This window comes from Nymphaea colorata, chromosome 8 (assembly GCF_008831285.2).
Source record: "Nymphaea colorata isolate Beijing-Zhang1983 chromosome 8, ASM883128v2, whole genome shotgun sequence".
NCBI classification, from domain to species: Eukaryota; Viridiplantae; Streptophyta; class Magnoliopsida; order Nymphaeales; family Nymphaeaceae; genus Nymphaea; species Nymphaea colorata.
Genome location: NC_045145.1, coordinates 17,023,281 through 17,046,747, shown reverse-complemented (window position 1 = coordinate 17,046,747; position 23,467 = coordinate 17,023,281). Strand labels below are relative to the sequence as shown.

Sequence of the window (23,467 nt, the reverse complement as noted above, 5' to 3'; positions counted from 1 at the left end):
AGTTGTTGATATGTTTGGACAAACCAGAAGACCAATATGATGAATACAAAAGCTCTTTCCCTTTTCTCCCCACTCGCTCCCTGTCTCTCCCATCACCCTTCCTGTCGCTCTCCACTCTGCCGACCCACCAATGGATCGATGAGTATGGTTCTCTGCCAGAGTAATCTTTATACTAGTGTTGGGCAGAAATAGCTGCTGATAAATCGAGAGAAAGATTCAACAACAGCGGCGAGTCATGAAGATGAGAGGAATCCATTGACTTGTTGGGTCCACTGCTTGCCCTAGGTTGAAAGATGTTTTGTAGCATAATCAGCCTTGTCCACTACCAATTTATGTGCTGGATGCATTTAAACAAAAAGTCACCAAAATTGACTACCAATTTTTCTCACGATCGAGTTCTTGCTGCACACAGCTAGTTTTAAGCATATTTTTGAAGTTGGTCTTGGCGTCGGAGCTTTCTAATAAGTGCCAAACCATAATTATATATGAAAGAGAAACTCCAAAAAGATACCTGCTGCAGTGTTAATCCAAGGAAAAACAATATTAATTGATCATTTTTTCAGAAGCATGCCAGGGGAAGCTTTCACAGGATTATAAGGTTCTAATTAATATGCAAGGAACCAATGCCTAAAAATATTAGCAAAACCTGCGTTTAATGAAAAGACCAACCATGCCATTGTTCTCTTACAAATGTAACGGTAACTACCATGAAACTAGAAGAGCCAAAAGTCTCGAAGAAAGCAACAATAACACTTGAAGCAATAAAATGGATTTCAACTTCGTGAGAATCGTATAACGACACAACGACTTTAAATCATCTTTACTTTCATCTTACGATGGATAAATCAGATGGAATGGAAGACTGAACTAATAACAGATATTCCCTCGTTCACAGTGAAGAAATGCAGCACAAGTTTCCCTGTGTGAACGTAACAGAGAGGAAAGAAACCAACGTTAAAACAGTATCATAAAGCTTTGACAAGAAGCATGAAGAGCGGGCAGGAATGGGCGATTTGGTACCGTAAAACGCATGAACTCAAACTCCAAAAGGACGAACCATCTTCGCATGTAACACTCTATTTTCTCTTTTTTCTGAATTTAAAAAAAAAAAAATGTATGTGTGTGCGTAAAGGGTTTAGATTTTCGGCCATCTAGATGTTCCGGCGTTGCATAGGGCTGTGTCGGAACATCCTCATAGCCAAAGGATTTTAGCTCCCATATATATATATATATATATATATATATATATCAACATTGTTCATCTTGACAACCCATAAAGGCAAACCTCCTTGGATTCTGGTAACCGTTTCTGTGATGCTGAGATAATTAATGAACGGTGGATATCGTTTCATTTGAAATAACTAGTTCACGCAACGGCAATCTAGGATGTCAGTGATTGTTTTGAATATGATCAACTTTAAATCTGAACACCACACTCATGCGGACCCGGTAGGAAAAACAGAATCTGAAAGTATTCAAGAAAAACTCTGTGTACGACCTTCTTACGCAATCTTATTTGACGCCCAAATCTGCGTATTTCTAACTCAATTCTGCAAAATCAGATAAGCTCCAAGTTCGCTTCAAGAATAAAATTAATATATGGTTAAAATGGTAACAGTCGTATATAACAGATCATTACATCTCGTATGGCATTTTTCCTGCTTCAATTAGCTGCTTAGTTTGAGTTGCCCGCTACTATTGCATGAAGATGTATGACCGCCATGGAAAATTCTGATAAAAGCCAAACATAAATGGCAGCTTTTTAAATTTAGCACTTTGCTTAGTAAACTTGGCTTCTTTGAAGATTGACATGGTATACAGAGTCATTCCTGTAAACCATTACAACAGTGCATCCATGTTTTTTAAGTTCATGGCCTTCGCCTTGTAACATCTAAGGACATCAAATCACCTCTTAAAAGTCCGTTGGAGAGAGGGAGGGAGGAGGGGAGAGAGAGAAGGATGTCTAGCTTTTCAGAGATAAAGGAGGTGCTTGAAGACGAAGGTGCAGCAACTATCGAGGGGGAAGGTCTTGTTGCAGGATTTTCCTCTTCCTTTCCTGTTGGTGTAGCCAGGGAACTCCGATATCTTGAACTCACATTTGTCTGCTAAGAAGAGACCCGACTTTGCCGCTTGCCTCACCACCTTCCACTCATTGTAAGGAGCGCATGTCTTCATCGATACGTAGACCTCCCCACCCGGGCTCAGCAGCCCGCTCGCATTCTCAAAGAACTCCTCCATTAGCTTGCTGTTTTCCCTGCACATAATCAAATAAAATGATAAGACCTCCTTAGCTCTCACATGTTTTATTTAATCGGTTCAGTTGCACATTTTGTGGAGGCGTGGTTTTTGCTCGCATTTACATGGCCCACAAACTATTGAGTTTATTGATAGCCAGCAAAAAGTTTTCATTGATTCTTCTAAAAGCTAAAGCGTCAATTAAAACACAAGATCCTTATCATTGACACCACAGATCAAGTTGATTTGGTGCATGCGGTGATGACGGTTCTCACTCACTTGATTTGCTTTTTGTCATGGTCCAGCCCTACTGTCCTGACCCGAGGATTGTTGAAGACGATCCTGTCAAACCTCCTGTCCCTCAGTTCCTCGCGGGCGCTCATGGTGGTCGCGTCCATTCCATGCAGCAGGAGGCACCCCATTCTCGCCAACTGCTCTAGATTTTGCTGTGCATCCCCATACATTTTCTTCAACTCCTCTGAGAATAATTAAGTTTACAGAATTAAGCCTCTGCGGAATTAATCTCAAAAGCAGTTTCCAGCAACACACGGTACTTGGCAAGAAGAGAAATTAAGAGCATCTACTTTGATCAAGTTCATGAACTCTAACCCATTAGGAAACCACAGGAAATGTTGAAGTCTACCTAGCTTGTAGAAGATTGAAGGGGAAGAGGCCTTGGTACATTATGAGTTCTTAGTTCTTACTGTTTGTTGAACAAAATACTCCGTTGACTGTATTCTCACGAATGCCAGGTAATTTTTCATGTCCTTTCTAGAAGGAAAATGCAAGAGAGGTAGAGAGAGAGGGTACCTCTACTATCTAGCGATGTAGCGGTCATTTTCTTTGCAGTACCAAGCTTTTTAGCCACGCTGAGTGAGAAAGAGAAGTCCCCTTCTCCCACCAGAAGGATCTCATGCACACTCTTGAAACTCATCGCCGAAAAGAAAGAGACTATTCTGCTCACCATCATGGGAAATGTTGTATGGGTGAAGGAGATTAGTCGTCTGATATATACGCGGCATCTAGTCGTCTTATCTATACGCCGCATCTTGTTTATTATTAGCTTTTAGTTGTTTCCAAGGAAATACTATGCTGCTTTTCTTTTCAATATCCCTTCGAATTCGAAACAAGATTGTCGATTTAATGAGATTGTTGGATCTTTCATGCTTCAGTGGGAAAGGTGATCTTTTGGTTAATGGGGTTGTACATGTGAACCGAAAGCGTTTTTTCTACGGCAACTTCCATCTTAAGAAAAATGTTGGGAAAAACTTAGCGACCAATTTCGTGTTATCTGACATGGGGAAATTCAGATAATGTCGATATGGGAGTCCCGATCTCTCCCCTCCTCTGCTTCTTCATTATCTCTACTGGATTTCGGTTTCTAGACTTCTAGTACCGTTTAAGCTCGTAATGCCCACCGAAGGCGAACTTGCTTTTCTGAGGAGATTTTGAAGGCCTTCATCTAAAAGTTTTTGCTTCCAAAATGATTGATTTGATCAAGATTTTTCACAGATGGATCCTCTGTTTCCTCTCGCTTGGGTGGAGATTGGTGGTGCTCGGCATGTGCGGAACTTTGACAAGAGATTAAATTGCTTTAATGTGGTCGGCATGCATCCACTCTTCGTCCTATTCGATGTTCTTCGTTCTTAACACCCTGTTATGAAAGCAGAAGAATAAGAAGAAGAAACCGGCCTTTGGAGACATTTGGGTCCCCATCAGCTGCTCTTCCAGCCCGTCCCCCGTCTGTTTGGTCGATGATTATACGTCGGCAATACAGGTAGGTTGTCTCCCATCATAGTTAGTTGCTTGCGACGGCACCGCGATTGTCTCGTCCCATCGTTCGCCCAGCTGCCTCATGCTCGAAGCATCAAGATCGGGTTTCTTTGGGATGGTGCGTGCGCTGGGCAATTATAGCCCCTCACTCCAAGTCAGTCGGTCGATGGTCGTGCTGTCATGCACGTCGCCTCAATTTTTTCATGGTGAGTCCCCTAGTTTTTCTCTTCGACGTTCTTTTCAGCATGGCGGTGAATGCACCTCCTTCACGCGCTACGAGGATTTGCACGCTGTCTTCTAATAATGAGAGAACAACACTAACCCAGGCGTGCGTGCAGTTTGATCTGAGACGTTTTAGTTTTGGCTGCTGATTTCTGACACGTTTTCATTATCTTCTCTTCTTCCACACCTTTTCTCAAGACGCCATCGCCAGTTGTGCAGTTATCATCCCACCCTTGTTCTCATGATTCAACCGAATTTGTTCCAGAAGACTCTGGTGCCCGATCGAATCCAGCGGACATTTCTATATCTCCCGATTTCCGCACAGGGAATCTCGGTCGCCCTCTCTTGGATGCCATTAATTGCCTTGCCTTCAAGTCTTTGTTGCTTATTTCCTTTCCAGAATCCCAGTGCTTTTTTGGAGTCTGCGGACAAGGCTTCAGGAAAACTGTTAGGCAACCTCAAATTAACATTTCAATGAATTGTTTGATTTGAAATATTCCAGGATTCAACTCTTATTAAAAAAACAAAAAAAATTGTTTTTGGCAAATTATAGTCGGCAAATTGTTTGATTTGAAATATTTTGGGACTCAATTTCTATAAAAAAAAGAAAAAAATTGGTTTTGGCAAATTATAGTCGACAGCTCAAACACAGTTTGTTGCAGTTCAAAAAACAAAAATGGAATGTGTTACTTTGTCTATTGTGCATTCCATTTGAAGGGCAGGCAATTTTACCTTTCAACCCAACTATTGGAGTCGCATGAAGAATTCTAATTCTATGGTGTAGGGCCATCTTAGTGGTGGTATTCGATATTAGGTCCTTAGTTGTGCTCCATTGATGACTGTTGAAAGCTCAATAATTTAACATCAATATTGTTTATCCTCTTGATATGTGTGGTTTTCTCCTTCTTGTGATGTGGGTCAGCAACATCAACTAATGGACACTTTATGAGCTGACCTATCGTGCATCTTGGCATCCTCAAAACTTCCCCACGTCCTTGAAGAAACTTTAATTGCCTCATTCATACTAGCCAGCAAGCCAACCAGTCAACATAAACTCTTATATTCTTTTGTTCTAGCACTTTGTGCAACAGCATGACCTCTGCGCACTCTAGAAATTCTAGTGAGGTATACACATGGGCTCACAAAAGGTTGCTGCCTTGTTTGAGAATACTTGATTGAGTTTTCGTCAGCTTAGATATTTTGGAGCTCCTCCTCAACATTGAGTGTCTTCTCATGTTTGTTCTATTTCAAACCATGGAGCCATCGTCCTTTCTTGGGGGTCTAGTTTTCGAAGTGAGACACTTCAGTTATGAGTGTTGGTGTTGGTGGAACACCATGCCCCACTTCAAAGATAATAGTTGGCAAAGGGTCCTTCCTTCAGTTCATTCTTGCATGAAAAAATTGTCATTAATATTTGTAGGAAAGTCACAAATTTACATCAATATTATGTTGTGGTTGTTTGAATACCAAGCGGCTAAATTTAATAACATCAAGTTTTGGGAGCATAAACTGTTGCATATGTCCAATGTTACATTTCTAGCATCTTCAAGTGAGCAATCAGATATTAGAAATAAAATAGATGAGCTTACCAACTTAATTGCAAAATGGAGATATTGTGATGAGGTTTGATAGAAGCAAAAATCGTCTGTTGCTTCGTTGGCATTGAGCAGCGACGGCAACCATTCTTTCTTTCATCAGCCTCTACACGATGTAGTGTTTCTAGAATTACTTCTCTTCACATTACAACAATAACTTATCAAGGACATGAGCTAATGGGAGCTGCAACCAATTTTTTTATGCTATTGTATGCACGACATGATTCAAAGATGTGCATTCTTGGTCTTTCCAACTTTTATACACTACCTTCTTCTCAAGCTCAAGCCTTGTGAATTCCATTTGCTTCCATAGAAATTTGTTTAGCTATCAGTGTCATGTCCAAGTTCAATGTGCTAAGGCCAAACGGTTTTCTGTTGACTGCTTTAAATGGTACTGAGATATATTTAATAAAGTCACATGCAATATTTTTATAGAATTTCATTGAAATGCATCTCTTTTTTGAGACATGCACAAGTACTACTTATTCCTAAGCATGGATCAGATAACCATATACCAAACTATTGTTTAATCTCCATAATAGAGGCTTTAAGAAGGACTATTGCTAAGGTAATTGATGAAAAAACTAGACCACTTCTCTGTCAATTAATTTTGCATGATCAATTTGCATTTATACTGAGGAGAGACATTCAACGTGTTTTTATTATGGCACATTCATTATGCTTTTATTATGCCCTCTCAGACTATACACTCAATTTATGCTTTTATTATGCCCTCTCAGACTATACACTCAATGAATAAGTCAAAGCGTCCTTTTTCCTTGTTCAATGTCCACGTAAAGAAGGGATTAGACTGCATATCCTGGTCTTATTTGCTACAACTGTTGGAGAAGTATATATAATTTTGGTAGACGATATATCTTTTGGATCAAAGAATTGTTTACCATATCAGAGGTATCTCTCATTGTCAATGGACGTCAAGGGCCCTCCTTCATACCACAACGAAGAGTTTATCATGGCTGCCCTTTATCCCCTACCTTGCTCAACATAGCAGTGGAATGTTTAACAATCTTAATTAAAAAAGTAGTCACAAGTGGGTTGGTCAACCCGATCAATGTGGATAGGCCCTCATCTAACATTATTCAGTATGCGGATCCTGAAGTAACTCCTCAACAGTTGATGGTAACATTGCTTATTATTCTCTATGACATCTGGACTTGACATTAATGATGGCAAAATGTTGATCCATACACAAAGTTTGCTGCCTCTTTTATTTTTCAATGCCAAATTGTTGATCTTTCTATTGAATACTTGAGTCCCCTTCAACTTCAAGCAATCAAGACACTCTTGGCTGTCGATCATTGACAATATTTACATGATCAAGCATGCTCTCTCCTCTCTGCCTTCTTATCTTATCGGTGCTCTCCTTACCTTCACATGCAATTGCCAATTGTCCTTGGCCTGAAACTCTTGCTTGGCTTATTCTATTGGACTGCATCCGATTCAAAATAACCTTAAAAGGTCTAGTTTTTACCTTGTGAGTAGGTGCCCAATATATTATTGTGTCTAAGAAACTACCACTTACATGTTATTGGTTTGTCGAGTGTTCCAATATATTTATGCACTTACTTGGTCTGTGTCTTCTATTGAAGTCACAAACATATATGTGATTCGGAGCCAAACCTATGGACCAGTTAGAATGAGAAACAAAATGAAATGACCTACCATTTGGAGAATTTGGTTATTTAGGTTCTGGTGTATCACTTGAACTCCAAAATGATATTATTTATAGAAATAAGGTTGTCTTAGTTTAGGGCATGGTATCATTGATTTTGTATAATGTATGCTTAATTTCTAATAACTTGTGAGCAAATGGTACTATCTTCAACTTCTTACAAGAATTAAGATTTGAGCCTCTAATGTAATGTCTTTTCTAGGTTCAACACTTTGTTGGATTTGTGTTAATGTTATTTTTCTCTCTCGCTTAGGTGGGTAATTTCTTCTTCTCAAAACAGAACTTTGGTTCAATAACATAGAAACCACTTTGGATACCAGAGACCTTGTCACCTAGAGAGAGCTAAAGGTTAACAACCCACCATTCAAAATTCAAAGAACACCCCAATGGTATCTCATTCCCCCTGTCTCGGGGTCTTGATGTTCTGATCCTACCTTTTACCGGGATTTGGTGTTTTTCCAATGACAATAAATAAACTCAGCCTTGCATTACTTTTTATATTTAAAACCATAAGCACTTCCCAACCAGTGTAATCAAAAGCAGCCGGTCAGTTGACTCACATTTAAAAACTAATTAGAAATTAAAAAAAAAACTTAATAATATTTAAAAGCTGAAATGTAGCACTTTTAAATAGGTCACCGAATAATATGGGCATTGCAATGGATCAATTTTGGCTATTCTGACAACACCGTTTCCAACCCTTCAAATCTTCCACTAAAATCGAAATGGGCTCTTTTTGAGCTCTGGTGCTTCTCTTTCACTTGCATAAATGAGTCCACTTCACGGGCTTCACCTCTCACCAACATATGCGTGCAAGGAAGCATTTTGGGATTGAACGTAGTCCCAAAACTTCCTTTCAGTTGGGGAAGTAAATGGGGGTCGGATTAAGGTCGGAACTGCATGCGTAGTAGCAAGATCAATTAAGTCCGAAATTGGAATTGGTTTCAAGCTCATCCTTAAGGCGGAGATCAGCCTACGAACATGCAGGTAAGATCAAGCCGGTTCAGTGAGCACAAAAAAATGTTCATATATTGTTTGCAAACACACAAGACGAGCTGAGTCCGAGTTCATACTTCTGAGTTGAAGCAAAGTGAACCAAGAGCTGCTCAGCCATCTCCCAGCACTAGAAGTACTGCCCATTTATTACTCAAGGAATTGTCCTAGTTCCTGTTTAAGGTATGGTATGGAAATGATCATGCCTTTCCCCACCGGCAACCAAGTCATCCTGGTTTCACCCCATGAAGTAAGGGAGAGTCCTGTCATATTAACATCTTGCACCCTAGCGACTCTTTACAAGTCACTACAACCAGACGAGCGGAGTCCTCATGGTAAGATTGGACCCCAATCCATCAAACAGAAATAATAAGATTTTTTTAAAAGTTTCTGTAACTAGCCTAAATGAATTAGCTTCATATCAAGAAGCACGATGGCGCATCAAGAGAACAACCACAGATCATAGGAAGCTTTTCTGGCTCATTCATATTCAGTTTTCACGTGAGTACATGTATCATTAACGCAAGATTCACCACAGGTAACGAGACACATGAAGAAAGACACTATTTCATCATGTAGGTAAGGTGTAAAACCATTGAAAGCTTCATATACTGCAAGATGCTCAATTTTCATTTCTCTTACGCTGTTGGAATGGGGCCTTAGGTAAAAGGCATGATCATTATTTCAAACCATTACATTCATATTTTGTATCTTTTATTTATTATCTTTTCAATATATTATAGTAATTTTCTTCAGCCTGCAAAAGTTTTGCTGAAAATGCAGATATCAGGTTATTTGTTATGTTCTTTTGACTGCGATTTGATAGGGCCATTGAGTCTCACTTATGATAATCTTTTGTAGGTTGCAAAAGTTTTGTTGCAAGTGGGCGGAGCTGGTTATTTGTTATGTTATTTCATGTAATGTTGAAATGGCTGTAGGCGTCCCACCTATTTTTCTTATTTTTAAGCGTTAACCAATTTTATGCTTATGCTTAGGATGCACATTTTTCCTTGTTATAAGAAAGAAAAAATTTTGTCTAAACTCTGAATTATTTGCATCGGTGATTCAATCATCCGCATTATTTGGCTATAGGCGTCTCAACTCTCTCTGTTGCTTCGTTTTTTTGCTTGTTATACTTCTTTTTCTTCTGTTTTTCTTATTATTTTTCTCCTTCTACTGGCCATGCAAATGATATTACCACTCGAACAAATAAATTGTGCTGGTTTAATATCAAATGATAGTTTACGGCAGCAGATAATGATAAAAATAATCTCAGTTTGCGGCAGCAGATAATGATAAAAATAATCTCCACTGGCTCATCCATGAATGTATACTGTCCCACCTTTTCTTTTCCTGAGAAAAGAAGAGTTAATCTTTACTTCTTTCCTAATAATAGTTTTTACATAATGCTGTCATCACTACAACGCTGTCAACATCTCTGCCACTTTTTTTTTTTGTTCAATAGAACTGTCATTGTGCATTATTATTAACCCATTCTTTTCATTTCCAGATAAAAGATTTAATCATTCAAATTGTCCAAACAAAGAAAATTGACAAACCATTTTTTTCATGAGAAAATGGGCTATCAATTTTTTCATTCAAATTGTTCCATTGCGTTGCCTGTTTATTATATATATTCAATATACGGTATATATGTTGCATGGAATATGTGGATATTTTACACAAATTTTTGAAGCATTACACAAATTTTTGGTAACACAATTCGAGTCAAGAAAAAGTCTACACGGTGGTTCCAAGAGCCACTTATCCTCTTTTGCGTGGATGCATGTGTCAAATGCAGGGATAGTATGGGTTAGGGTACGACAATATGGGTTAAACACTAGTGGGACAAATTTTATATTCTCAAAAATAATTAAAAAAGAAACATTAATACTTCACGCTTATCATCTTATAAAAAAACTCTCAAATAAAACACAAACAAAGCATTGCTTATCATAAAAAAAATGTGTGTAAAATATAAAATCTGAGATATATAAAAAAAAAGAATAAAGAAATTAAAGAAAAAATTAAGCTTGAAAACATAATTTTAAATGTTTTAAAATACAACCGTACCCAACCGATACCCACATACCTATATCGTCATACCCACAAACCTACCCACGTACCTATATCGCCAATGTTGCCTACTGAGATGTGACAGAATAATTGACAAATTGAGATGCAAGAAGTACTTTGGTTGTTCTAATAAGGTATTGGACAACTCGAACATGGGGATGCTATTAGAGGAGCTTTCTCATATGGTAACAGGGAGCAAAGTTCTGATGATACATCGGTACAAGCCTCAGTTTGCTTTGGGTGAATTAATTCATCCATCACCCGATATATCGGTAACTATCACGTTACACATTATCCACTCTTATTATTATTATTATTATTTTAACTAGTTTTACCGTTTATCTTCTTAAAAAATATATAGCATTTTTTAACTATTTACAACCAAGTTGGAACTAAGCCCAGTAGTAGAATAAGCCAATTCAATGAATTGACATATTGCCTGCATGATTCAACTTTTTATACCGCTTGGAAACACACGCGAGTATATATACTGTTAAATATGCCTTGGAAAAGAAAAAGACGCCATGTGATTGTGCACTACTAAATTATAGACCTACAACTGTAGATACGAGACGCAAACACTGTCGCGATCAACCAAGGAAAAGCACCATTCACCTTGGCGCAGATGCCAGCTTGTTGCAGTTCTCAAAACCTGAACCCACTGACAGGGCCATTTTGCAGGGTCCGTTGCAGTTCAGCAGACCTGCTATCTCTACCACAAAGTTCTTGATATCTATGTTGCAGTTGGAGATCTCTTTCAGCCTCATAAAGTGATTTGGGGGATTTTGCAGATAAGCATCCAGAATAGTAACTGTAATAATGATGAAAAGCCTCTCTGAACCATTCTGATTGTTCCCCACATCCATTATACGTGTCCCTGAAAGGATCAGCAAGTTCTTGACCATGATCACGAATTATCTGACGGTGTCTGATGCTTTCAGATTCCGGGCGTGTAAAAAAGCCAACAGATGGATAAGAGCTTGGAATAAGCTGATGGCGGTTGATGCTTCCAGATTCTGGGAGTCTCAGAGAACCAACATGCAAATAAGAGCTTGGGATCAGCTGACGGCAGGTCATGCTTTCAGAAACCGAGAGTCTCTGAGAACCAATAGCTAAATAAGAGCCTGGAATAAGCGGATGGTGGTTGATGCTTTCAGAACCCGGGAGTCTCGGAGAACCAACAGCTAAACAAGAACTTCTGTCAATAATACTCCTTGGGTACTCGTAATTGGTCTGACAGAACTTGTGGCAAAGAGAATCAGGTCTTGGGAACTCATATCTGGCCTGCAGCAATTCAGGAAGGTAGACACCATGTACAACGCCGCTCTCTGTCTCTGGTCGTCTAGCACTTGTTGGTGCCCCAACCTTCAAGAAGCTCCTTATTTGAAACTTGAAGGTTCTGCACTCTCCTAACGGGAAAGGCTCATCAGAACGGGTACCAGATCCCCGCTTGTGATTATAACCAGGATAATCACTCTTCTCGAATTTGACGCAGTCAACTAACAGAAAACCTGACCTTACAGCAAGATCCTCAAGATTCCATTGGTTAAATGGTTCACTAGTTTTATGAGAAACATGAACTTCCCATAGGGGCGAAGAAGGAAAATTGCATTTGAGAAGAAACTTCTCACCAGTTTCCTATGCTGTCTGTAAAAACACAAAAAAAAAATGAAATTTACATTTTTGAGAATAAAATTATGGTGGTGCTTCAGTCTTGAAGGAAACTCCCAACGTCCATTTAAAGAAGAGGCAACCCTAAACTATAGCAACTCTAAGCCTATGAATTCTTTGTCATAGATAAGTATGAAAGAAATATATGCACTTCAATTAGCTCATAACTCATAAGGTATTATAATAACCATCAATTAAGAGTCACGCCCACAGTGCACCTGGTGTGAACTTGAATTGAGTTGGATCAACCTACTTGAAACAACCATGTGATACAGGTAACTAGGTCGCATTCAGTTCAGATATCAGCAAGATACAGTTGCAATGAGACCCCAACAAACGATTCAGGTTGGTCAGATCTAGACATGAAAAGCTAAAGCAATATCTGTATCCAACTAGCTTATTGCCCAAGAGTTACATGTATTAAGATTGGAATTTGTACCCAACTTAGACATGGATTCAGATGGACAAAGGACAAAGGCTGAAACCCAGATGAAACTGGCTTAGAAATTAGAATTGGAAGGCTTCCATGCATTCATTCTCAGTTCTAGTGTTCAGAACCAGTTTTGGGTAGGATGTGGTATGACAAACCCCATACGAACCACAGGGACAATGACAGGTCCATTCTGCTACCAAGTCATCTAGCTAGATATCTAACTAGAATCTGGAATGTTGAGTTTTCATGAAGAGATGTACTGTTTTAGGTCTTCAACATTATAATGGTGCTTCTTAATATAAGCAACGCTTGTTCCATATGATGCTGCTATGAACAACAGCAAATAAAACTCTTAGAACTTACTTAAGCAGCCACTCAAGATTGTCAGGAGAAACAAAAAGACCGTTAAACAATGCATGAAATACAGAAACAGAAATAACTTGCCTGATTAACCTTTTATCATCTTCTTTTCCATGGAACCCTGCATGTGGGAAGTTGAATATGATTCTGTCAAACTTTCTCATCCTCAAGTGTGGGTGCAACCTCATCTTTGTTGCATCAACCTTATGCCTTACTGTGCACCCTAAGTCCAGAAGCTTCTTGATATTTGACATAGCATTCCGGTATTTCAACTTCAGCTCATCTGCATTTGTGACCCATTTTAGGGAAATGGAATCATAGACAAGCAGAAAATGACAGACCACTTTAAATGCATTTAACCTGTGTCACCAGCAACCCGCGTCATATTGATGTGAATTCAAATTATAATTCCATGCCTGGCTAAAAGCAAAGCTGACTATCCTGGCTTCTAAATTTCACAGATGCAAATGAGGCAGCTGTTAGCAAATTAAACTTAATAGCCTATGCACGATCAAACCCATTCTTTAAGGATTTCCAGATTTTTTATTTTGTGTTAATTGAGATGGATATACGCTCCTTTTTCAAACTTCATGGTGAAGCAGGAAATGATTTCTGCTAAGTTTGTTATTTTTATTGCTGAATTTTTTTTGTTGTAGATACCTTTCTCCATTCTGCCCATTTCCGACAAAGTTGAGAAAATCTAAACGCTAGTACATCTAAATATGGACTTCACATCAACATTTACCACAGCTAAGTCATGGAATAGTAAATAAGATTAGAAATTAAGAAAGACAACAGCTTAAAATGGAAACGGTGCAGGATTTAAGGCTTATTATAGCACATACTCAGAAGGTCAAACAGAACATCAGAGTTTCTTGTAATTTCAGAACTCTTGAGACCATTAGAACGCCAAACTACTTAATCTCGTATAAAATAGTGTGGAACATGCACAAACTCACTCCCAGTTCAATTTTTTTAATTATAAAAATAATATCTACGAATCTATGTATCGAGGTAAATGATGACAACCATTTAAAACTGAATTTCTCTGTTGACGCAAACATCTGCTACGGTGCTACTAAAGTTCTCAAACAGCCGAAAGGCTCATCGATCATATGAAAAGGTGAGTTACAACAAAATTGCCGACTGACCTTATGTTTCTAACCTTCAAAGTATTTCCTAGATAATATAAGTCAAGAATATAAGTGGTTGATCCTTCACTATATAGGTATACGAACCCTGCAAAGATTTTTTTTAAGAGAAACGAAAAACAATATTAGAACTTTCAACTCTATTGAAGTAAGCATTTGAAAGAACAGAGTATACTTTCCCTACTAAATAAGGGAAGTATATATATAATCACTAAATAAAGAAAAAGCCAGCATATCAATAAGTACACTTTTGCCATTAAGGAAACAACAATTGTTCACTAGTCGAAGAGAGAACAAAATGAAAAAGATTGACCAGAGATCCTTGGGACAGAATATTGCTGACATAACGAACAAATTCTCCTCAGAAGTTGTTTGAACAGTGAGGAAGAAAGCAAACTATAATTATATATCAAAGAGAAACCGCAAGAAGAAATTTGCTGCAGTGTTAATCCAGGGAAAAACAGTATCACTTTATCATTTTTTCAGAAAACAGTATAAAAAAACTTTAACAGAAGTGACAAGCAAGCATCAATGGAAGGTTTGGTATCGTACAGCGCATGAACTCAAACTGCGAAAGGACAAACCAAAGCAACAGGAGAAGACAAAAGAAGAAAATATCAAGATACCCGTATCGTCAAGCGAAGTGCAAACCATGCTGGTGGCGCCACCAAAACCCTCGGCGAGGCTAAGAGAGAAGGAAAAATCTCCATCACCCACAACAAGAATCTGATGGGTATCGTAGTAATGGCCGACTCTTCTCTCTGGTGAGTCCATGTCCACGTTTTCGTCCTTTCTTTGGCCTTCTTCACGCCTCAGGGAGACAGAGAGCGGGAGAGAAGAGGGCGAAGGAGCGCTGGCGTCGCCGTCGTTTCCCTCCACGCCAACCTCTTGGAAGAAAAGGCATAACGTACATATTAGTAAAATGACTAAGAGACCCCTGCATGCTTGCCTTCTGCAGCAAGCATCCCTTCTTCCAAGCTTCAGAACAGTAAATTGTAGAGGACGCGCATATTCTCAAGGTATTATAAATAGAAAAACAAATTTTCACCTTTCCATTGAATCGTCTGATCTTCCACAATATGATCTCTGGTTGGAGGCTGTATTCCAAAAGAAATTCCACTGTCAATCCAGAAATTTTTAATGGGACTGCTTTAATTTCGTCTGCATTTTTCTGAATTTAAAAAATAATTGTACGTGCGTGTGTATATAATGGGCTTAGATTTCTTCGGCCAAATGCTCCGGCCTCGCATAGGGCGGAGCATCCGAATCGCCAGAGAATCTCCGCATTAATATATATATATATATATATATATATATATATATATATATAAAGATTCAATATTTTGCAAAATCTCAATCACTCCAGCATATATATATCGTGTATCTTTTACTTCCACATCGTCATCTTAACAACCCGTAAAGTAAAACCTCATCGGATTCCGGTAACTGTTCCTGTCTTGCTGAGATTATTAATGAACGGTGGACATCATTTCATTGGAGATAACTATTTCACCTAACGGCAATCTGGGGATGTGAGTGGTTGTTTTGGATATGATCAACTTTAAATCTGAACAATACGCTCATACGCGCCCGGTAGGAAAAACAGAATAAGTAGAAAGAAAGAAAGAACTCAGTGCAGAATCTTATTACGGAATCAGATTGACGGCTAAATCTGCGTATTTCCAACTGAATTTTGCAAAATCTGATCAGGTCCAAGTTCGCGTCGATAAAAAAATGTGGTTAAAATGGTAACAATCATATATAACACAGCATTGCATCTCTGTATGGCACTTTTTCCTACTAAAGCTGCTTTGAGTTGCCTTTTACTGTTGCATGAAGGGATGTATAACCGAAAAATTCTGATAAAAGCCCAAGGTAAATGGCAGTTTTTTTTTTATTTAGCTCTTTGCGCAGTAAACTCAGCTTCTTTAATTGACCTGGCATGCAGAGCAATTCCTGTAAACCTTCACAAACAGGGCATCCATGTTTTTTTAACTTCATGGCCTTTGCCCTGTAACACCCAAGAAATCAAATCACCTCTTAAAACTCCACTGGCGGGGTGGAGGCTGTCTAGTTTTTCAGAGACAGGGGAAGTGCCTGAAGACGAAGGTGCAGCAACTAGCGAGAGCCAGACGGAAGGGCTTGTTGCAGGATTTTCTTCTTCCGTTGCTATTGGTGTAGACAGGGAACTCTGATATATTGAACTCACATTTATCTGTTAAGAAAAGACCACCTGCCTTCGCTGCCTGCCTTATCACCTTCCACTCATTCATTGTGAGGAGTTCAGTGCCTGTCTTCACCGATAACGCAGACCTCCCCACCTTTGGCGCAGTAGTTCGCTCGCATTCTCGAAGAACTCCTTGATTACGTTTTGTTTTTCATGCACATAAATTTTCAACGACACATAATTAAGACCTCTTTAGCTCTTGTACCTTTAAAAGGAAAAGATAATATTGTAGGACCATATAAATACCCAGCTTCAGAAGTAGATCCAGAACAATTCTGCAAGGATGCCAGTAGCTTTTGTGAGGTAGCAGTAGAAGAATGCAAAAAGATTTGGAACACACTAGAAAGCTGGCTGTGTAGTTTTCCAGGAGACTATATAGAAAACATAGAACTACATATGAAGGAGTATAAATAAGTTTAAAAAACAAATTAATAATCATACAAAAAGTGTATAACAAATTAGAAACGGGATGCACAGAATAGATGATGATTTAATGTCAATGTGCAGCAGCCGTCTTGAGGCGCCTCAATCAAAGCTGAGTATCTCCCTTTCTTTTTATTCATAAAACTTTTTAAACCGCGTGAACCCTAACTGAAAGGAATGAGTGATGAGTTTAAACTAAAAAATACGTACTAACAACTATTTTCCGGCGGCTTACCAGCCGGAAAATAGTGCCGGCTAAATCTGCCATTTGGGGTGCATGGCCAGCCATTAAGGAAAACGAAAAGAAAGGCCAGGGAGGTCAAGTCCAGACCATTCCGGCTATTGGCCGGACGACCGTGGAACTATTATTTTAAGAAAATGCCTTCACTTGTAAAAAAGGAACGAAACGAGGAAAAACGAAGCACTTCAAGCAACATGCGCCGTTTGGAGTCTTTGGACAACGTCGGGCGGCTAAGGAAGAGCTAGCTGAAGGCCTACAGAAGATAATTGAGAGCAGTGACCAGAAGTGGAGCGAGCCCACTTTTCTAGTCGCCTCTACCGTTGTTTGCAGGTACGAACCTTGTCATGGAGACTTGCCCCTACCATTTAAATAGGCTGATGTAACTTGTGCCACAAGGCGACGCCATTATATATAAAGAGAGAGAGAATCTCTAAAGGTATTGTACGTCCTAGCTACCAACTAATGCGTTAGTCTTTTCGTGGTACGTCAAATTTTTAAAAGGGAAAAAAAAAAGTTCGATACCACTAGTCATGATATATATGTTTTTAAAACTCGGTTTATATGTGCATCATTTTTATGATTCTTCTCTACACGTAGTTTTAGAAAAGTTGGTCCCCATGGCGACTCTCTCCTTACTATAAAAAAAAAAGGAGGTGGCAGTAAAGCAGCTTTTTTTTTTTGGCGAGAAAGCATCTTGGCACAACTGTCGGCCATTCCCAGCCGGCTGGAACCAAGCAGAATCTCCGCTACTAGTAATGGTGGTAAGCAAGTGAATGAAAGGGAGGGAGGTCGTAAAACAAGAATTTTCTTTAGTCAGGTTGCTGGTTCAGCCGATCGAGACGATGCCTGAAGTAGGAAAAATAGTTGCTGATATGTTTGGACAAACCGAAAGACCAACATGACGATGAATATGGTTCTCTGCCAGAGTAATCTTTATAGTTTATACTAGTGTTGGGCAGAGATAGCTGTTGACAAAACGAGTGAAAGCTTCAACAACAGCGGCCAGTCATGAAGATGACAGGAATCCATGGATTTGTTGGGTCAACTGCTTGCCCTAACTAGAAAGATGTTTTGTAGCATAATCAGCCTTCTCCACTATCAATCTATGTGTTTGATACTTTTAAACAAAAAGTCACCAAAATTGACTACCAATTTTTCTGACGATCGAGTTACTGTTGCACACAGTTCGTTTTAAGCATATTTTGAAGTCGGTCTTGGCGTTGGAGCTTTTTAATCAGTGCCAAATTAAAATTAATAATTTCTTCAGCAAGCAAGAACAACATTTGACGCAATAAAATCGATTTCAATGTCATGAGAAACGTATAAGGACACAACGACTTTGAATCAACTTTATTTTCATCTTATGATGGACAAATCAGATGGAAAGGAAGACTGAACAGATATTCCCTCGTTCACCGTGGAGAGCAACACAAGTTTCCTTGTGTGAACGTAACAGACGAAAGAAACCAACGTTACAACAGTATCATAAACCTTTGACAAGAAACATGAAGAGCGGGCAGGAATGGGCGATTTGGTATCGTAAAACGCATGAACTCAAACTCCAAAAGGACGAACCATCTTGGCATGTAACACTCTATTTTCTCATTTTTCTGAATTTAAAAAATAATTGTATGTGGTGCGCATAAAGGGTTTAGATTTCTTCGGACATCAAGATGGTCCGGCGTTGCATAAGGCTGTGTCGGAACATCCGGATAGCCAAAGGATTTTAGCTCATATATATATATATATATATATATACACTTCCACATTGTTCATCTGAACAACCCATAAAAGGAAAACCTCCCTGGATTCTGGTAACCGTTTCTGTGATGCTGAGATAATTAATGAACGATGGACATCGTTTCATTCGAAATAACTAGTTCACGCAACGGCAATCTAGGATGTCACTGGTTGTTTTGGATATGATCAACTTTAAATCTGAACAACACACTCATGAGGACCCGGTAGGACAAACAGAATCTGAAAGTATTCAAGAAAAACTCAGTGTACTATCTTCTTACGCAATTTTATTTGACGCCAAAATCTGCGTATTTCCAACTCAAGCAGATCAGGTCCAAGTTCGCAGCAAGAATGAAATTAATATATGGTTAAAATGGCAATAGTCATATGTAACAGATCATTGCATCTCGTATGGCATTTTTCCTGCTTCAATTAGCTGCTTAGTTTGAGTTGCCTGCTATTGCAGGAAGATGTATGACCACCATGGCAAACTCTGATAAAAGCCAAACGTAAAGAACAATCCTTTTCTAATTTAGCACTTTGTTGGGTAAGCGTACGTTCTTTGATTGACATGGTATACAGAGTCATTCCTGTATACCATTACAACAGAACAGGGCATCCATGTTTTTTAACTTCATGGCCTTCCCCCTGTAACATCTAAGGAAATCAAATCATCTCTTAAAAGTCCGTTGGAGAGAAGGAAGGGGGAGAGAGAGAACGCTGTCTAGTTTTTCAGAGATAAGGGAGGTGCCTGAAGACGAAAGTACAGCAACTATCGAGGGGGAAGGTCTTGTTGCAGGATTTTCCTCTTCCCTTCCTGTTGGTGTAGCCAGGGAACTCCGATATTTTGAACTCATATTTGTCTGCTAAGAAGAGACCCGTCTTCGCCGCCTGCCTCACCACCTTCCACTCATTGTAAGGAGCGCATGTCTTCACCGATACGTACACCTCCCCACCCTGCCGGAGCAGCCCGCTCGCATTCTCAAAGAACTCCTTCATTAGCTTTCTGTTTTCCCTGCACATAATCAAATAAATTTCCAACGACGAATAATAAGACCTCTTTAGCTCCCACATGTTTTATTAATCGGTTCAGTTGCACACTTTGTGGAGGCGTGATCTTTGCGTGCATTTAGATGGCCTCACAAACTATTGAGTTTCTTGATAGCCAGCAAAAAGTTTTCATTGATTCTTCTAAAAGCTAAAGCGTCAATTAAAACACAAGATCCTTATCATTGACACCACAGATCAAGTTGATTTGGTGCATGCGGTGATGACGGTTCTCACTCACTTGATTTGCTTTTTGTCATGGTCCAGCCCTACTGTCCTGACCCGAGGATTGTTGAAGACGATCCTGTCAAACCTCTTGTCCCTCAGTTCGTCGCGGGAGCTCATGGTCGTCGCGTCCATTCCATGCAGCAAGAGGCACCCCATTCTCGCCAACTGCTCTAGATTTTGCTGTGCATCCCCATACATTTTCTTCAACTCCTCTGAGAATAATTAAGTTTACAGAATTAAGCCTCTGTGGAATTAATCTCAGATGCAGTTTCGAGCATCACACGGCACTAGGCGCGAAGAGAAATTAAGACCATTTACTTTGATCAAGTTCATGAACTCTAACCCTTTAGGAAACCACAGAGAAATTAAGACCATCTACATTGATCAAGCTCATGAACTCACACTTTAGGAAACCACAGGAAACGTTGGAGTTTCCCTAGCTTGTAGAAGATTGAAGGGGAAGAGATCTTGTACATTATGAGTTCTCAATTCTTACTGTTTGTTGAGCAAAATACTCCGTTGACTGTAGGTAATTTTTCATGTTCCTTCTAGAAGGTAAAACGAGAGAGAGTAAGAGAGAGAAGGTACCTCTACTATCTAGCGATGTAGCGGTCATTTTCCTTGCAGAACCAAGCTTTTTAGCCACGCTGTGCGAGAAAGAGAAGTCCCCTTCTCCCACCAGAAGGATCTCATGCTCATTCTTGAAATTCATCGCCGAAAAGAAAGAGATACCAACTCCTAAGCATGAAGACATTATTTCCATATGTATATATATACACTCATTGGATTCAAAGTAATAAGGTTCAAATTTGGACATAGATTTGGACTATAACCTTTAAAACTGAAATTGATCCGACTAGCATGAGATGCAAGACGCCCATCTATTTATATTGATTGTGTTCCATAATTATGAGGTTCCTCTGAAATATCGGTTGCAATTATAAAATTGCACACTAAATTTAAAGTAAGAACCAAGAAAGCTGCAGAGATTCCAGCAGATCTGCGCACCTTAATATTTGAAAAATTACAATCTGAAACGGAATCCCGTAAAAGTTCCAGATCACTTGGCCCTTTCAGCACTTAAAATAAAATTTTGAAAAGAAAATAAAGAACTCGGTTTTCTCTCATTTGCCTTTGACTTCTTTAAGAAATAAATCAAACGAATGCCATCTGTGATTAACACAAGAACCACATTCTTCTAGCAAAAATGAAGAGGAAAGAGAGAAAAAAAGCTGGAAATGGTAAAGAACAAATCTCCCCTTGGATAGTTTAAATATCGTCGTTCACGTTTTTCGCAAGAGAAAAGAGCAAAAAAACTCAGTGACTAATTAACATTGTTTATTTCAAAAAAAGAAAGAAAGAACTCTCCGGCACTACATTCGTCAGCTTTTATTGGACTTTCGGCCGATGATCTAGGAAGAGTTGCCGCCCCTTCCATTTAGTGATAAATATAAAAAACGGCAGCATAACTCAAAGAACCAGGAACACTATCTTAAAAGCAAATAAATAGATTGGAATTAAAAGGAAATAGCGCATACCCTGATCTTATTTCTGTTCTGTACTGCTGCTGGACTTCCGGCGGATGATCTAGGAAGAGTTATCCCCCCTTCCGTTTAGTGATAAATTTAGAAAACGACATCGTAACTAAAAGAACAAGGAACACCATCTACAGAAAAAATAAACAGATTGGAATTAGAAGGAAATAAACCATACCTTGATATTCATTCTGTTCTATACTGCTGCAGAAAGAGAGAGAGAGAGGAGAGAAAGCACACACTAAAGAAAAGAGGAAGAGGGAAGAGCGAGCGACAGAATGCGAAAAGTCAGCAGGAACCACCATCATGCGTAAGCACCAGCGTTTTGGAGCTTTTGTTTCGGACCCCTACACTTTTGCACTAATTTAGGAGAACCACAGTCACTCTTTTGACGTTTTCCTTTTAACCGCAGTCAACTTTAAAGCAAAGCCTGTGAAAAATTGACTTCTTTTGGAAATTTACTTCACTAATGTTACTTCGTCATTCTTCTCCAAATCAAATTAAGAATTGATTCAAATAAAATTAGATCGGGTATGTTCGTATTGGATCTGCATCTGGGTTCTATTCTAAAGGTTGCCTTTTTAGTTTGCGGCTCATCAAAAGAAGGTAAACCAGAGTTTGCAATATGAGAGAGAGAAATTTTTTATTGGAAAATTAAGGAATTTGAAGAACATAGACGTGCCATTCCTTATCTGGTTTATTAAAAGTGTCGCTTTAAACAAGTGTAGCAGAAGATTCTCATTTGCTTAACCCAAACGACTGTCTGGAGGGAATTTGAAAAGACTTCAAAGCTTTGGCACAATGCAGAGGAGTACGGTTATATGTTTTGAAAACTTCCCCTATTTATTATTATGACAAAACTAGATCTATATGTCATTTGTTATGATTCTTCTCGATATATAGTTTTGATATCGGCATTGATATGTATAATTGGATTTCCAAGAATTGGGGTGGTCGATATTTGAGCAATCACATGTAACTAAAATGTTGTAAAAAAGTTTAGTAATCAACTGTCAAAATTTTTTTTAGTTATAAAATGACAACATTTTTGCTACTTCAGCAATTAACCATTGGGAGAGAAGCAAATGCAATGGGTACCCTGACCAACAAGATTGATGAAGTAGCAATGAACGCAAAAACAGCCAACTGAAGAGCAATACATTAACCCCAACTTTACCTTCATATTTCAGAATATACAAACTTATGAACGGTTACTTGTTCTTATATATGCATACATTCATTGCTAAATCAAATTTTAACTTTAATTTGTACTTTTCAGATGGATTCGTTCTCTTGCTATTTTGATCGCAACGCCGAGTTTGCACGGGCTACATAACCAACTTATGCTTATATTGCTCAAAAATTATTTGTATGCTATTTCATACCTTCTTTTTCCTCTTCATAAGGGCAGTAAGAGTCATCTTATTAGAAGAGCAAACAGTAGTTATTGAATGATTTAACGTCAATTATTAGTTAGAGATGACTTCCTCCACAGTTGTTTAGGTCTCACACATACAAACACGCATTAACCTTTAAATATGTAAATATCTAAATCCAGTATTATGTAAAAAAATTTAAGCTCAAGCGGTTTTGTACATAAAGTTATGAAAAACTCATATATTGATTAAAATTTTGAAGAAAAAGACAAGAAGAAAAATTAAGCAGAGTGGCGACATAAGTCCAAGCTTTTGCAGAAAAATTGTGGATATGTGATTGACTAGGTCGTCCTAAGAAGCAGCTTCAGCTGCCATGAACGTTCGAGGAAACCACTGGGATCTAGTTTAGTCTTCCATGGACGTACTAGGCCCAGGCCTTGCCTGTTCT

General features: G+C 38.8%; 1 protein-coding gene and 1 pseudogene across 1 annotated transcript; both read right to left on the bottom strand.

Moving 5' to 3' along the window:
* Nucleotides 1-1,971: 1,971 nt before the first annotated feature.
* Nucleotides 1,972-21,962, bottom strand: LOC116258558 (heavy metal-associated isoprenylated plant protein 41-like). Its single transcript, XM_050079355.1, has 5 exons — nucleotides 21,822-21,962; nucleotides 21,647-21,695; nucleotides 20,697-20,846; nucleotides 2,515-2,713; nucleotides 1,972-2,254 (listed from the first exon to the last, which is right to left on the bottom strand). The coding sequence occupies exons 3-5, from the start codon at nucleotides 20,818-20,820 to the stop codon at nucleotides 1,972-1,974; spliced, it is 606 nt and encodes a 201-aa protein (XP_049935312.1). The 5' UTR covers nucleotides 20,821-20,846; nucleotides 21,647-21,695; nucleotides 21,822-21,962.
* Nucleotides 10,993-15,901, bottom strand: LOC116258350 (heavy metal-associated isoprenylated plant protein 41-like; annotated as a pseudogene).
* Nucleotides 21,963-23,467: the final 1,505 nt, after the last annotated feature.

What these genes read in the sequence shown, in the direction of transcription:
- LOC116258558 (XM_050079355.1), bottom strand. Translation starts at nt 20,820, where the DNA reads ATGAATTTCAAGAATGAGCATGAGATCCTTCTGGTGGGAGAAGGGGAC. An exon ending in TACATCGCTAGATAGTAGAG is followed by an intron (nt 2,714 to 20,696) that starts GTACCTTCTCTC and finishes AATTATTCTCAG; the next exon opens with AGGAGTTGAAGAAAATGTAT. An exon ending in CATGACAAAAAGCAAATCAA is followed by an intron (nt 2,255 to 2,514) that starts GTGAGTGAGAAC and finishes GATTATGTGCAG; the next exon opens with GGAAAACAGCAAGCTAATGG.